This window comes from Gopherus flavomarginatus, chromosome 3, assembly GCF_025201925.1.
Source record: "Gopherus flavomarginatus isolate rGopFla2 chromosome 3, rGopFla2.mat.asm, whole genome shotgun sequence".
Taxonomy (NCBI): Eukaryota; Metazoa; Chordata; order Testudines; family Testudinidae; genus Gopherus; species Gopherus flavomarginatus.
This window is the reverse complement of record NC_066619.1, coordinates 28,676,325-28,691,403: the sequence shown is the minus strand read 5'-3', so window position 1 is coordinate 28,691,403 and position 15,079 is coordinate 28,676,325. Positions and strand designations below refer to the sequence as shown.

Here is a 15,079-nt window from a genome sequence, read left to right as displayed (position 1 = left end):
CAATAGAATACCAATTGAAATGTATTAAATATTTTTGGACGTTTTTCTACATTTTCAATATTGATTTCAATTACAACACAGAATACAAAGTGCACAGTGCTCAGTTTATACTATTTTTATTACAAATATATGCACTTTAAAAATGATCAAAGAAATAGTATTTTTCACTTTACCTCATACAAGTACTGAAATGCAATCTCTTTATCGTGAAAGTATAACTTACAAATGCAGATTTTTTTTTTGGTTACATAACTGCACTCAAAAACAAAACAGAGTAAAACTTTACAGCCTCAAGGCCACTCAGTCGTATTTCTTATTCTGCCAATCGCTAAGACAAACAAGTTTGTTTACATTGACGGGAGATACTGCTGCCTGCTTCTTATTTACAGTGTCACCTGAAAATGAGAACAGGCATTTGCACTGTACTGTTGTAGCTGGCTTTGCAAGATATTTATGTGCCAGATGCGCTAAAGATTCATATGTCCTTTCATGCTTCAACCACCATTCCAGAGGACATACATCCATGCTGATGTTGGATTCCGCTTGATAATGATCCAAAGCAGTGTGGACCGACACATGTTCATTTTCATCATCTGAGTCAGATGCCACAAGCAGGAGGTTGATTTTCTTTTTTGGTGGTTTGGGTTCTATAGTTTCCATATCAGAATGTTGCTCTTTTAAGACTTCTAAAAGTGTGCTCCACACCTCATCCTTCTCAGATTTTGGATGGCACTTCAGATTCTTAAACCTTGGGTTGAGTGCTGTAGCTATTTTTAGAAATCCCATATCGGTATCTTCTTTGTGTTTTGTCAAATCTGCTGTGAAAGCATTCTTAAAATGAACATGTACTAGATCATCATCCGAGACTGCTGTAACATGAAATATATGCAGAATGCAGGTAAAACAGAGCAGAAGACATACAATTCTCCCCTCAAGGAGTACAGTCAGAAATTTAATTGACACATTTTTTTTAACAAGCATGAAGAGACATAGGAATCTTTAGCACATCTGGCATGTAAATGTCTTGCAACACCGGCTCTAACAGTGCCATGCAAATACCAGTTCTCACTTTCAGGTGACATTGTAAACAAGAAGCAGGCAGCAGTATCTCTGCAAATGTAACTAACCTTGCTTGTCTGAGTGATTGGCTGACCAAGAAGTAGGACTGAGTGGACTTGTAGGCTCTAAAGTTTTACATTTGTTTTATTTTTGAATGCTTTTTTTTTTACATTCTACATTTGTAAGTTCAACTTTCATGGTAAAGAGATTACATTACAGTACTTGTATGAGGTGAATTGAAAAATATATATTTTTTGCTTTTTACAGTGCAAATATTTGTAATAAAAAATAATATAAAGTGAGCACTGTACACTTGTATTCTGTGTTGTAATTGAAATTAATATATTTGAAAATGTAGTAAACATCCAAAAATATTTAAAATAAAGAGTATTCTATTGTTGTTTAACAGCATGATTAATCGTGCGATTAATCTTGATTAATTTTTTTAATCACTTGACAGCCCAAGTAGGAATAACAAGCAAGGCATCCACAACTTGAAATCACAATAAAAAATCAAAGAGGAAAAGATTCTTGTTCTGTTACCCTGACTACTAAAAACAAGTAAGAAAGGACACATGGCTAATTGGTCACTCCTTGCTGCACATGCTCAGGCACCACTCTCTTTTCTTTTTGAAGAGCTTGTATTCATGTAGGAAGAGGGTAAGAGTGGTTGTCTGTTCAAAGCACAATGGAACTGCAGGGTAGAGTTTACAGATGGAAGGACCAATTATGCAAGGTGCTGAATTCCCCTAACCTCTAATGAATTCAGCAGGAGGCAGGGGCACTCCACGCCTTAGTGGAGGAGCTCAGCACTTCACAGGCCCATAGTGTATTTAGCTAAATTATTGAAAGGTTTTCAGGATATTCCCTTCCATTTTTCAATCAATAGCTATTGTGTTTCACAGTTGGAATGAGGACACAGCTGAGCAGCTAATTTTCTAATGCATGTATAAAGGGAAATCTCTGGGTTCCCACAGAGCAAACGTGTACTATTCTATATTTGTTCTTGGTGTACTGGATACTGAATCTGATTTGCTGGTTTGGGTTCTTTTAGCTCTGATAGTTGTGAGGAAAAAAATGATACATGAGGTAATGAAGATGTTGAATTTAATCAAAAGCTCAGTGAAATCCATGAAAAGACTCTCTGATTCCAATGGGCTTTGGATGAACCCATAGTGAAAATATTACTATAGCCTTATGTTAACTTGGCTTAACTGCTGTACCTGGAAAGATAATGAAGCAAATAATTAAGCAATCAATTTGCAAACATCTAGAAGATAATAAGGTGATAAGTAACAGTCAACATGGATTTATCAAGAACATATCATGTTAAACCAACCTGATAGCTTTCTTTCACAGAAAAACAAGCCTTTGATGGGGGGAAAGCAGAAGAGGTGATATATCTTGACTTTAGTAAAGCTTTTGATACTGTCTCACATTACCTTCTCATAAACAAACTAGTGAAATGCAAGCTAGATGGAGTTACTATAAGATGGGTGCAAAACTGGTTGGAAAACCGTTCCCAGAGAGTAGTTATCAGTGGTTCACAGTCATGCTGAAAGGGCATATCAAGTGAGGTCCTACAGGGATCAGTTCTGGGTCTGGTTCTATTCAATATCTTCATCAATGATTTAGATAATGGTATAGAGAGTACATTTATAAAATTTGCAGATAATACCAAGCTGGGAGGGGTTGCAAGTGCTTTAGGGGATAGGATTAAAATTCAAAATGATCTAGACAAACTGGAGAAATGGTCTGAAGTAAATAGGATGAAATAAGGACAAACACAAAGTACTCCCCTTATCAAGGAACATTGAGTTGCACTCATACAAAATGGGAAATGACTGCCTAGGAAGAAGTACTGTGGAAAGAGATCTAGGGATCATAGTGGACCATAAGCTAAATATGAGTCAACAGTGTAACACTGTTGCAAAAAAAGCAAATATCATTCTGGGATGGATTAGCAGCAGTGTTGTAAGCAAGACATGAGAAGTAATGTTTCTGTTCTACTCTGCACTGATTAGGCCTCAACTGGACTATTGTGTCCAGTTCTGGGCACCACATTTCAGGAAAGATGGGGACAGAGAAGAGCAACAAAAATGATTAAATGTCTAGAAAACATGACTTATGAGAGAAGATTGAAAAAATTGGGTTTATTTAGTCTGGAAAAGAGAAGACTGAGAGGGAACATGATAACAGTTTTCAAATACATAAAAGGTTGTTACAAGGAGAAAGAAAAATTGTTCTTCTGAACCTCTGAGGTTAGGAGAAGCAGCATTGGACTTAAATTGTAGAAAGGGAGGTTTAGGTTAGACTTTAGGAAACACTTCCTAACTGTTAGAGTGGTTAAGCACTGGAATAAATTGCCTAGGGAGGTTGTGGGATCTCCATCACTGGAAATTTTTAAGAGCAGTTTAGACAAATACGTGTCAGGAAAGGTCTAGATAATACTTAGTCCTGCCATGAGTGCAGAGGACTTGACTAGATGACCTCTCAAGGTCCCTTGCAGTCCTATGATTCTGTTAGGTAAATGATTTATTACATTTTGAAAGCATATATAAATGTAGTAAGTTCTGCCTATTGCAAAGACCCAGAAGACTCACAAAGGGAATTAGCAAAGCACTGTGCCCAACTAATGGGAGAACAAATTACCATGAATAATGTAAACAAAAATGATCTGTATAATTTAAATCAGATGGAATATGGCAAATACTGTTATCCTTCCATTGAAAACAGCCTTCCACTGAAGGTGTCCTACGGAAGGCAGAAGTATTGTATCTTCCCTCTGAAGCACCTGGCATTGGCCATTGTCCGAATACAGAATAGTGAGTTAGATGGACCATTGGTCTGACCTAGTACAGCCGTTCTTACATTCTTATCTTCAATTTACAAGGAGTTTATTTGCAACAATTCATCTCGGTCTCAGTTTGGTAGGATTTAGATTTTTTTTCCATATGGTTTGTCTTTTTAATAAAAGATGCTCCAGAAATGTTATTTCATCAAAACTTCAGATTTCAACAGGAAAAGCTTCTTTATTAGCAGCCAGATTTCCAACATCTGTAAGAGCTTAGGTAAGATTCGGTGAATGGCTTGTATCTGTGAGCTTAACATTACTGTCATTTACCACAGTATGAGTATAGGGATCAATTTAAATGAACATGTGTGAACTGACCAAACTACTAAGCAGTGGAGGGAAGGAATATGTTCCTGAAGCGTTCAAACACACTCAATGGGAGGTCTGAACATCTCTGATTGCTAGGATTCTATTGCAACGTTTTTAAAATACGTATATTGTGACATAAACGGAGCAATATTAAAAAGTGTAGTCAGGGCAGAGACCTGGGAGCCAGAACTCCTGGGTTCTATTTGTGGCTCTGACATTAATTTTCTCTTCTCATTGAGCAAATCAGTGCCCGTTGAAGCTTTTAGTCTGGTAGGCTTTAGTGTATGTGTGCACATGCATGCCAGTAGTAGTTAGTTTAAATTTGATAGTATCTCTAGTGAATGTGAACCGCCTCCCTTTCCTGCATAAGCAAGAGAGCTGGACAGAGATAACAATGGGGTGCTTTAAAGGTTGAAGTTTGTCTATCTATATTCTTAAACAACACCCACATTAATTCACTTTCTGTATTATTTAAGTGACTGCACAGTACAGTATACTGTGTGGAATGACTAAATGTTTGATGCCATTAAAAGGATGGGGGAGAAATGCAGAAAAACTTAATCCAGAAATACGTAGCTAGAATGATTCAGACACAGTTCATGTAATTCATTGCAATAACACGGTAGGCAAGAGCAGTGGATAATCCTGATTCAGTGTGTGTCGTGCATGTATGTTAATTTATTATCAGAATTAAACATATCTAGCACAGTGTGAACTCTAAAGGAAACTGCTCTTTTGCTCAGCATTATTGAGGGTCAGAGAATAAACTACATATAGGTAATTCTTCTATCTCCTTCTAAAATTCTGAGTTTTGTTCAGCCCTTTGCCTCGGTACAGAAGTCATGCTGTATTATACTGTGCCGTGATATTCCTTTGTTTGCAGACAACTCACACATCACCCCCTCTGCACTTTAACTTTTAGGCTAATAAATGGTGATAACTGAACACACAGACAAAACAGTTCCCATTTAAAATAATCTGCACATCTGGTAGCATATGCCCCCATATTTGCTGTAGTGAGTACGTTTAGGCGACAGTCTCTCATGAGCCATTCTTTCCAAGGGTATCCTTGATATAGACTTCTCAGAGACTGAATCTTACCCTCAGTGCCAGGATCTGGGTTAGGAGACAGGGTGTGAGAGAAGGCAGTTCACTCATTGCTTCCCCTTTTTCCAGAATTACATAGAACCTTCAGTATAGTATGGCCTATGCATGTCATGCATTTGCTCTCAGTTCACATTTGGGGCTTGATCCTGCAAGATGCTGAGTAGAGTTGATAAAATAAATAAACAAAACCTGGGCTTTTTAATAATCAGAAATGTTCACCAGAACAAAATGTTTTTGGTGTGCATGGGGGTTGGTTTTGCTTTTTCTTTCTAATTTTTTTTTCAAGAAAGTAAGAGAAAAAAAATCCAGTTTTGGGTTTACAGTATTTCAACCCCTCCCCCACATTTTTTCCCTCAGTTTCCTCCCCACCTCACACACACACACCCTTTTTCAGTGGCAAAATGGAAAAGAAAAAATAGAGGAAGGAGAAAAACTGAGGGGGAAGGAAAACTGAAAAAACAAAATCCCAGAGAGTTTCAGTTAACACAAAATAGTTGGCAAAATAACACTATGTATATTATCTGGGCCCCAAATCAGCTTAATTTGACTGATGAGCCTAATTTTTATTTAGCCATATTATTTACAAAATTAAAGAGAGGTTTATGTGTAATGTGTCACTTCCAGTTTCTGCAAACAAAAAGAAAAGAAGAACAGAAATTACAGTAACAACACACTAGCTGCAGAACCAGTCAGCAAAAGAAATGTCTGAACTGAAAATTTTGAAAAAATGTTTAACCAAGGCAAAGATATAACAAAACACTCAACTTCTTGAGCCATACAGGAAGATATGTTACAATATCTCCCCAACCAATCAGTAGTGCTGCAAGCCTCAGAGCAGGAAACCCTTTAAAGTACAGTATATGTGAACATTGCAACTAAGACTTCTCACTTTCTGCTTTCTTTTTTTTTTTTTTGTTCTTTCTGGTTGTAGAATGGCAAGGCAGATGTGAAGTCCCTCATGGCGAAATTTAACACTGGTAACAACCCATCAGAGGACGTTTCGATTAGCAATCAACCCTTCAAAATCCCAGGACAACCTTCATCTTCAGGACTACAGGCAAGGAAAGCTGCACTTGAGAAATTTAGCAGTCCTCCTTCAGGTCCCAGTACCTTTCACAAGTCTGCATCTCCTAAACCATCATTTGGAGTAAAACCTTCTATTGAAGATAAAACAGAAAGGGATCCAAAACCTCCCTATCTGAAACATAACCCTGTGGCACACAAGTTTGGGTCTCCGGTTAATGCAGCTAACAGAGAAGCTGATGGAAGAGCTGGAGTCCCTAAATATTTGGGTCCTAAAGCCACTGAACTGTCAAAAGAAGAACACAAGCCTGTGTTTCCAAAACCTCCTGTAAACAAGTTCCTTAGCTCTCCTGCCCAGGAGAATGACATAAAGCCGCCAGGACCTAAACCGAATTTTAATTCTGCATCACAAGAGAGTGAGCCAAAACCAGCATTCTCCAAACTAGCTGCGGTTAAAGAAAAATTCACTGCTGTATCACAAGAAAATGACCCCAAGCCTCCTTTCTCTAAACCACCCATTGGGCAGAAACCTTCTCTAAATCCTGATATCTCCCACCACGAAGATGTTTCCAACAGGCATGCTTTTCTGACTAAGGGATCTTCAGGCTCTCTAGGCCCCAGACCAAAAATACATTCATTTAAATTACCAAAGGAAACAGCTGAAAATAGCAGTAATGGAACCGATTCGCCAGGTGGTCATTTTCCTACTGTAACTCTGAAATCTATTGGTAATTGGAGCACCCCAGGACAGGTTCCAAAAAATCTTGAGGAAAAGACTGAAGATAATAGGTCGGGGGTCGCCAAGAATATTTTCCTCAGTAAAATTAATCAGGAAGATTCTGGTCCAACTCCTCCTAAATTCTCCAAGCCAACTGCCAAGCTCACTGCAGGAGGACCATTGGGCAGCTTCAACGAGAGAGAAGAGGGAAACAAAAATTCTGAAACTCCCAAGCGCAAAGCATTACCTCCATTATTTAAATTGGGCCAGCCTCCCCAAAAGCCCAACAGACCCCCAACTGTGGACTTGGAAAGATTCCGAAAAAATAGTGCAAGAGACAGTGAGTCCTTTTTTTATCTTATTTTATTGATTGATTTACTACTTAATTCATTCAGGGTAAAATTTCCTACAGTGTTCAGGGATAGTGTAAGGCCTGTGCATCATGCCAATCCCACTTAAGCCTTTCATTTGCAAGTGTTGTCCCCTGCACAGGGCAAAACCTACTGAAAGCAAGAGAAAAATAGTTGCAAAATAAAAATCATTTGATTCTTCCAACTATTACCCCATGGAGAAGAGGCGTCTTCTTTAATTGGTGTATTTGTTTCTGAAAATTGCTTCAATGTGGTTATAACTTGAATCAAATATTTCAAGAATTTCTCCTATGAGGCTTTTGTTTTCTATCTCTTTAAAATGAGGCGTTGATGTAAAATGTCCTTTTTTACAAAGCAATTTCCTGGTGGAGATGGGTAGCTAAATAGCTGCATGTATTAGATACACTGTGGTTTGTCATTTTAAATGCCCGAAGGTTTGTGTGTTTACTTAAGGTCAATGTGAGAATCTGAGAGCGCCTTTTTAAAATGTATCTATAAAGATGGGCCTTAAGCAAAACCTCGGAATCCTCATTTAGAATGTCCTCTAAATTTGGAACTGTTTGAAATTCATATCCAGATCTGAATCCAGATTTCGCAAACAGGTTCTGGGCTAGATCATCTGCTGGTGTAAATCATTGTGTCACTACTGGCTTTAATAGAGCTATGCTGATTTATACCAGCTAAGGATCTAGCTCACTTTTTTATGAAGAAACAAGAACCTCTGAACTTTGTGGCAGTTGTAATCCCGATCTGAATTTCAAGCCTTGTGATCACCTACACATAAATTCTGAGACAGCTTTATACATATAGCCTCTGAAAATGTGCCTGCAATATTTGTGAGTACCTGCCTGTCACTGTCTGAAATACGGAGTTGTGTACTTGCAAGCATTGTCTTGTGCAAAATAAAAAATGTTGGCCCTCGCTGTGCAAGGAGCTCTGCATGGATAGACCCCTTCCCTCTCACTGGTGCAGTTGCAGCACCTGTGTAAGTGCATATAAGTTGCTCTTTTTCACATACGGTTGCTGGTTTTGCATACTGAAACAGGTGTGCCTGCCATAGATGCAGATTGTATTTTCTGAGACTCTGGAAAATATGTCTCCCACTAAGGCCAAACATTCAAAATATGAGTACCTAAAAGTTAGGCTCCCAAATCCATATTAGATCCCCTAAGCAGAAGTTGTCAGATTTTCACCCTTAATTTCCACAGAAGTCACCCAGGTTTGAAACTGTTGCTTTAAGGTATCTTTCTATATAGTGACTGTAAGCACTTCCTCTGAACTAATCCTGTGCTGTGTTGTCAACCAATCTCAGTGTTGTCAACTCTCACAATCTATTGCAAACCTTGCAATAATTGGTGTTTCTCTTTAAGCCAGAGCTCCTGGAGTCAAGTGATTAGGGAGAATCTCAGCTATCATTTTTAAAAAAGAAAGTTTCCCTCCCTCCTGATTGAAGAGAAACTTGACCCAAGTATACTCTGAGGGCTTAGGAAGATATATATATATACATTTAAATATGACATTTTAATTCAATCTCATTTATCTTTCTGGGCTTATTTTATGATTTTTGAATTCTTGTTGTTAGTAATACTGGCACAGTGAGCTTTTGGGTTACGTCACACAGATTAATAATTACAATAATACTTTGAATTTATCTAGCATTCTTTGGCTGAAAACCTCAGCTCATTTCACAAATAGGTAAAGGTATGTGTGAGGTGGTTAAGCTGTATGAGTGTAAGTCACTTTTTACGCTAATGGTTTGCACTGGTGCAGCTACATTAATGTCTACAAGCCCCATTGCTTTTGTTACATTCATATTTAGAACACTGCATTGCGTGCTTTTTTTGCTATTTGTTTTTACGTCCTGCTGAATGGATATAAACAAAATGTTATGTTCAGATGAAGATTCCATAGAGAACAGAGTTCAGAGTGGTGAGATGATTCACACTAATGATAGAAGCCATGTTATGAACATGGAGTATGAGTGCAGCATTATATCCAGCTATTAATTGCTTCAGTACTGAGTCAGTGACTGAAGCTTGGCTGATTACAGTGTGCAATCTTATCTGTAGCTACAGTCTGGTTTTCCTGTAGAACTGTATTTTTTAAGTGTTTTTATTAATTCATTGCATGGGCCAAATGTTCATCTGTGTGACAATGTAGCGAACACATTTTAAGTTAGTGACACTATAAACTGTGAAATGCACTCTCAGAGATAAATAAAAAACAACAGCAAACTTGCTAACCGGTGTTAAAAAAAAAAATTAGGAATCAGGCCACAAAAAGGTCAATGGATTTATAAAGAATAATAATAAATATGAGGTTCATCATATTTGTCGCTGTGAGAGTGCTCTCAGGTCATGTTTTCAAGCTTTCCTCTGCAACCACAGGGGCTAGAAATCTAATTTTTAACAAATGATTTGAGCTTTGATCCTGCACTTGGCTCCACGTGGCTGCAAAGATTCAGTCATGCACAGCAGCTTGCATGATCAGGGACTTCATTTATAGACTCTGGTGAAGAGCCCATGTGATCCTACTGGTGCTGTCAAGTGCCTCAAATATGCTGTAGTAATAATAGTAATAAAACTATGTTGAAGCAAAATTATTGGCTTCCACTAATATCCTTGTAGGTTGCGCAACATACCTTCTGCTTGAGGATGGATGGGTGAGTTCTTAGGTAGCTTATAGTAAAATAACTTCTGGAAAAATTAGTTTTCAAGTAAACAGATTGTTCATGTCTGTTGGACTTCTTGGGATAGTAGCTTTGCAACAGTGTCATCATTTTTACTTTCTGCATCCCACTGGCCCCTTTTTTGCTCTGGGATTTACTTCTGTGATTCTGGGTGCTGAGTAAACAGCAAACAAGCAAACTTGCTGGCAAACCACTGTGGTATTATCCACTAATGCCATTCCCACTTAGGGTATGTCTACACTACAGGATAAATTCGAATTAGCTTAAACCGATTTTATAAAACAGATATTATAAAGTCGATTGTGCGTGTCCACACTAGGCACATTAATTCGGTGGTGTGCGTCTGTGGTCCGAGGCTAGCGTCGATTTCTGGAGCGGTGCACTGTGGGTAGCTACTGTAAAAGAATGAGGCCAATAATGTCGATTTGCGTCCACACTAACCCTAAATTGATATAGTAACATCGATTTTAGCGTTACTCCTCTCGTTTTGTAGGAGTACAGAAATCGATTTAAAGAGCCCTTTAAATCGATATAAAGAGCAGTGTAGTGTGGACGGGTGCAGCATTAAATCGATTTAACGCTGTTAAAATTGGTTTAACAGTGTAGTGTGGACCAGGCCTTAGAGTGAAATACAGTGCAGTCTATTATCAGTTCAGTCCTAAATCATAGGCACTCTATTGGCTTTCCATATTCAGATGATAATAATAATGATAACAACAACAACATCAATAATTATTAGTGAGTGTCCAAAAGTACGCAAGGACTTCACAAAAACAAGTAAAAACACGGTCCTTTCCCCCAAACAATTGACAGCCTAAGTCTTCAACCCTGCAACTGATTTCACAGAGGAAGTCCTGCACCTGTGGCTTTATGTGCGTAGAGATGTCCACCCACATGAAATCAGTTGAAGGATAAGATCCTAAATACCTGAAAGACCTTCCTTTTCTCTATCCTGTGAATGAAGAGCATTTGTGCTTTTGAACATTAGTTGCAGAACTGAAAGGCAATAGGTATGAATCAGTTGGGGGGGGGATTTAAGGTACCTCTCCTATTTCTCCTTTTAATGTAAAGAAAAATAACTTCACAGAGATGACATTTTCTGAAACAAACTACCTGAGAAGAAAAGAGGGATAAAGGGAATGTTACAAAAGTCGGTGTAATCACTGTAATTAACTGCAAGTGGGAATAAATAACTAAAAAGCAGCAATAGTCATAATCATGAATATTTTTATAGGCCCAGTCAATATTGAGACCTCATTGTGCTAGGTTCTGTACAAACACATAGCAAGAGAGAGTCCCTGCCCTGAAGAACTTACGATCTAAGGGCATATCTACATATCAAGTGAGAAGTGAGATTCCCAGCTTGGGTCGACAGATGTGTTAGCTCTGCTTGAGCTAATGTAATGAAAATAGAAGTGTGGCTGTGGCAGCTCAGGCTAGTCACCGAGAACAGTCCCCCGTGACTCCATGGGTGCATAATTGAGGGACTAGCACATGCTGTCACCACCCATGCTGTAATGGTCACTCTGTTTTTTTAACATGCTAGCTTTAACAGTGCTAGCATGTGTACATCTACCCAAGCTTGGAATTACACCCCTCAGCTACTGTGTGGACAAACCCTAAATGGATACGACAGACTAAGAGTGGAAGGGGGAGGGGATGAAGGCACAGAGAGGTGAAGTCCTTTGCCCAAAATCACAGATTGGCAGATTAAATAATTAACAATCAAATAAGATAATCAAATAATATGACACTATCTTAACCGTCTAATGCGCAGTACATTGAAGCAAAGGGAATGCAGTTCTGATTGGAGTGCAAAACAAAACAGTGACTTGCAAAGTTGTAAGGGTTTTTTTCATTTTAGTTCATTTAAAATAGGTCACAATTAAAATAGCAACTTTGTTTTTAAAAAATAGAACATATTAGAGTTGGTCAAACATCTTAAAAGCTAATTTGTGAATAATTTTACACGTAGAAGCACCAAGTTAGGTGCCCTGTTCTTCTTCAAGTAATTCATTATTTGTGAGTATTCAGATAATGATCAGGTAATCATGAAAATGTGAATCAATTTCACGAACTGAATTCAATAGAACTATGCAATGGAATAAACTTACTCAAGCATAAACTTACTTATATTTGCAGTATCAGGACCTAAGGAATTACTGTGGGGTAGGTGGGTTTGTTTGCTTGGTTGGTAGGTTTTTGTTTTTGTTACCTCACTGCTAGAATGGGAAAAGAGAGAGACAGATATATCAGCATAGGTATAAGTATAACAAAAATATGTGGTAAGAAAAAGAAGTTTAACTTGAGACAGAAATACCAGTTTCTAAAACAATTCAAGCTAAAAAAAAAAATGTGTTGTACCAAAGACTAAGCTGTACCATAGTTTTGTATTTAGTATCTAATGGAAGAGACCACATCTGTCATGCAACTTACCACAAAGTCTTGGCTGAAAGAGTTCTCAGACCAATAGTGATGTAGCAACAAGTGTCACAGACTGCCTCAATCTCGGTTACCTGGTCATTTCAGATAGATAAAATATCCTGCCATAAATTTAAAAATATTCATGAAATATACATGACTGATTAGGCTAGTTGACACTGGCAGGGATTTGACCTAAGTGATCTAAAGGTCTTTTCCATCTCTAGATTCCATGATTTTATGTACATCATCATCATTTGTTTTTTTGTTTGTTATCCATCAATCTAAAGTGTGGAAGTGAAAAATTAAGATTTGAGCTGAAATTTTTGCTTCACAGATGTACTAATAAATCTAATATTTCTCCACGTGACTATGTATGTACTGCTGTTACTTCAGTCAGCTGAGATACTTTTGATTTACAGTGGTTTAACTGAAAGAAGACTTTGTCCCTTCGTTATTATGGGTGACTCCTAGTGGAAAGCAAGTTGTGAGCTATGTTAGTGAATGAAAGAGTCCAAAGGCTCTGCTTCCAAATGTATATTGGACTATAACATTGTATATCTCTAAGGACCAGAAGAATCAGATTTTAAAGCTCCTGGCAAAAGATGACTCATTTCAAAGTCATGTTATAAAATTACCATGAAAAGCATCCTAATGTAAAGTGTGTGATGGGGTACAATGCATCTGGTGCAATAGAAAGCTGTAGATCCTTAAGTAATTAAAATAGAAAGGGGTGGACTTTTTCTCACAGCTATGCCATCACTTAGTTACTTTCTGAGAAAATCAGTCCATATAAAGTTTTCAGTATTACTTGGAGTATTATATACAGTATATATGTATTGTATTATATTATATATAGTATATACAGTATTATTGGAGGATGAGATTGGTCATCTTGAGGTGCCTGAAATCACCAGTTTGATTGCCTGAGTTGGAATTTGGGTGAAGGGTCTCAAACTCATAACTTTTTAAAAGCACAACAATGTTAATTTACCTGGTGGTTGAAATGGAAATATTAAAGTGATGAGGCCTGTGCTCTTGGGATAAATTTGATGGAGAATGAAATCCTGGAAGTACTGGTTAGGGGCACCTCTTATATCAGAAGTATGGTGGTCACCCAAGTACATTTAGATTCATTCAAGATAGAGAAAGCCAGGAGAAATTGCTTTACAGAAAAGATAAATAAATATGTGCAATAGATTACCAATTTTTGCAATAGAAGAAAAATTGTGAACATATTCAAGAAGGAGCTGGGCCAGTAATTTTAGCAGTTCTGAGCCAGATTCACAACTGATGTAAATTGTTATTAGCTCTGTTGAATTCAGTGGAACTACACTAACTTACACCATCTGAGGATCTGTTCTCAAATTGTTGTTTGACAGCACCAGATCAATATCATGTCTGTTTCAAGGTTTGTTAGAGATAGTGTTGACTTCTTCCACAATTCCAGCGTAAGTGCTCTGGGCAACTTTCATAAGCCAAATACATGTGCTGCAGACCAACTAAACTACTACTCTTCTCCAAATCCTTTTTACTTTTTGTTCATCCCAGAGTAGGAACTCAATTCATGGTGATGATAGATCACATAATTAAGAGAGCAGCCATGTGCTTTCAGTCTGAGAGATTTTTTTTTAATGTTAGATTAAGGAAGAAAGTCTCCATGAGAGAGGACAGAGTGTGTCTTTGCTTAATATTACTGATGAAATCCTGGCTCCGTGAAGTAAACAGGAGGTTTGCTGTGTACTTCATGGGTCACCTATGTATCTGCTCTGTCTGACTGCTGCCTTTTTAACCAAGGAGATTGCCTAAGTGTGACTCCAATTTATACCAGCTAAGGATCTGTCCTCCAGTGCTTAGTAAGCAAAATCATTACAGCTTTGAGATAAAAACACCCAATTAGACAGGGTGATTAGGAAGACAGACAGGAGATCGATATATTTTTAAAACGAGTAAATTGACTTAACTGTGCAGAAAGAATATCTACTGGAAAAAAGTAAATTCCAGTATTTCCCATCAGAAGATTGTGTAAGATACTGTATGCCACTGTTGTAAATATTTAAGAGGAAGCAAAAATACCACAAAGATTGCTACAATGCAAAAATGTTGCAAATTTGTATTTATACACATGCACTCTACCAATTACTTCCTTTGCTATGTGCTCTGCAATATTTTTTGGGGGAAAATGTTTTTTTAAGATGAGAGAGAAAAATTATCCATAAAAATATACTGAAGGACAGTCCTCAACTGGTGTGAATTGTAACTCCGTCAATTGGCAATTCATACCAGCTGAGGATCTTCTGAGGAATATCTCCATACTCTTGTTCTTCCTTTACTATCAAATATAGGGACACCCTTCCCTTCCATGCAAATTGATCATTGAGAAACAAAGCCCAAGATATGGGTTACAAAAATGAGTCCTAAATTATTGCAATATTATTGAGATATGAGGTTACAATTTATGTGTAGGTTTTAGGGCTCAGTCCTGCAGTCCTGGTTATGGAAACTTACATTACATCAATTTGAATTTT

General features: G+C 37.7%; 1 protein-coding gene across 5 annotated transcripts in view; it reads left to right on the top strand.

The window, feature by feature from the left end:
- FYB1 (FYN binding protein 1) overlaps positions 1-15,079 on the top strand; it is a 136,836-nt gene that overhangs the window by 58,454 nt on the left and 63,303 nt on the right. For all 5 annotated transcript variants that reach the window (XM_050946915.1, XM_050946916.1, XM_050946918.1 and 2 more), the window contains exon 2: positions 6,261-7,410. In XM_050946915.1, the coding sequence (XP_050802872.1) occupies positions 6,261-7,410 (1,150 nt within the window). The remainder of the gene's footprint in view (positions 1-6,260; positions 7,411-15,079) is intronic.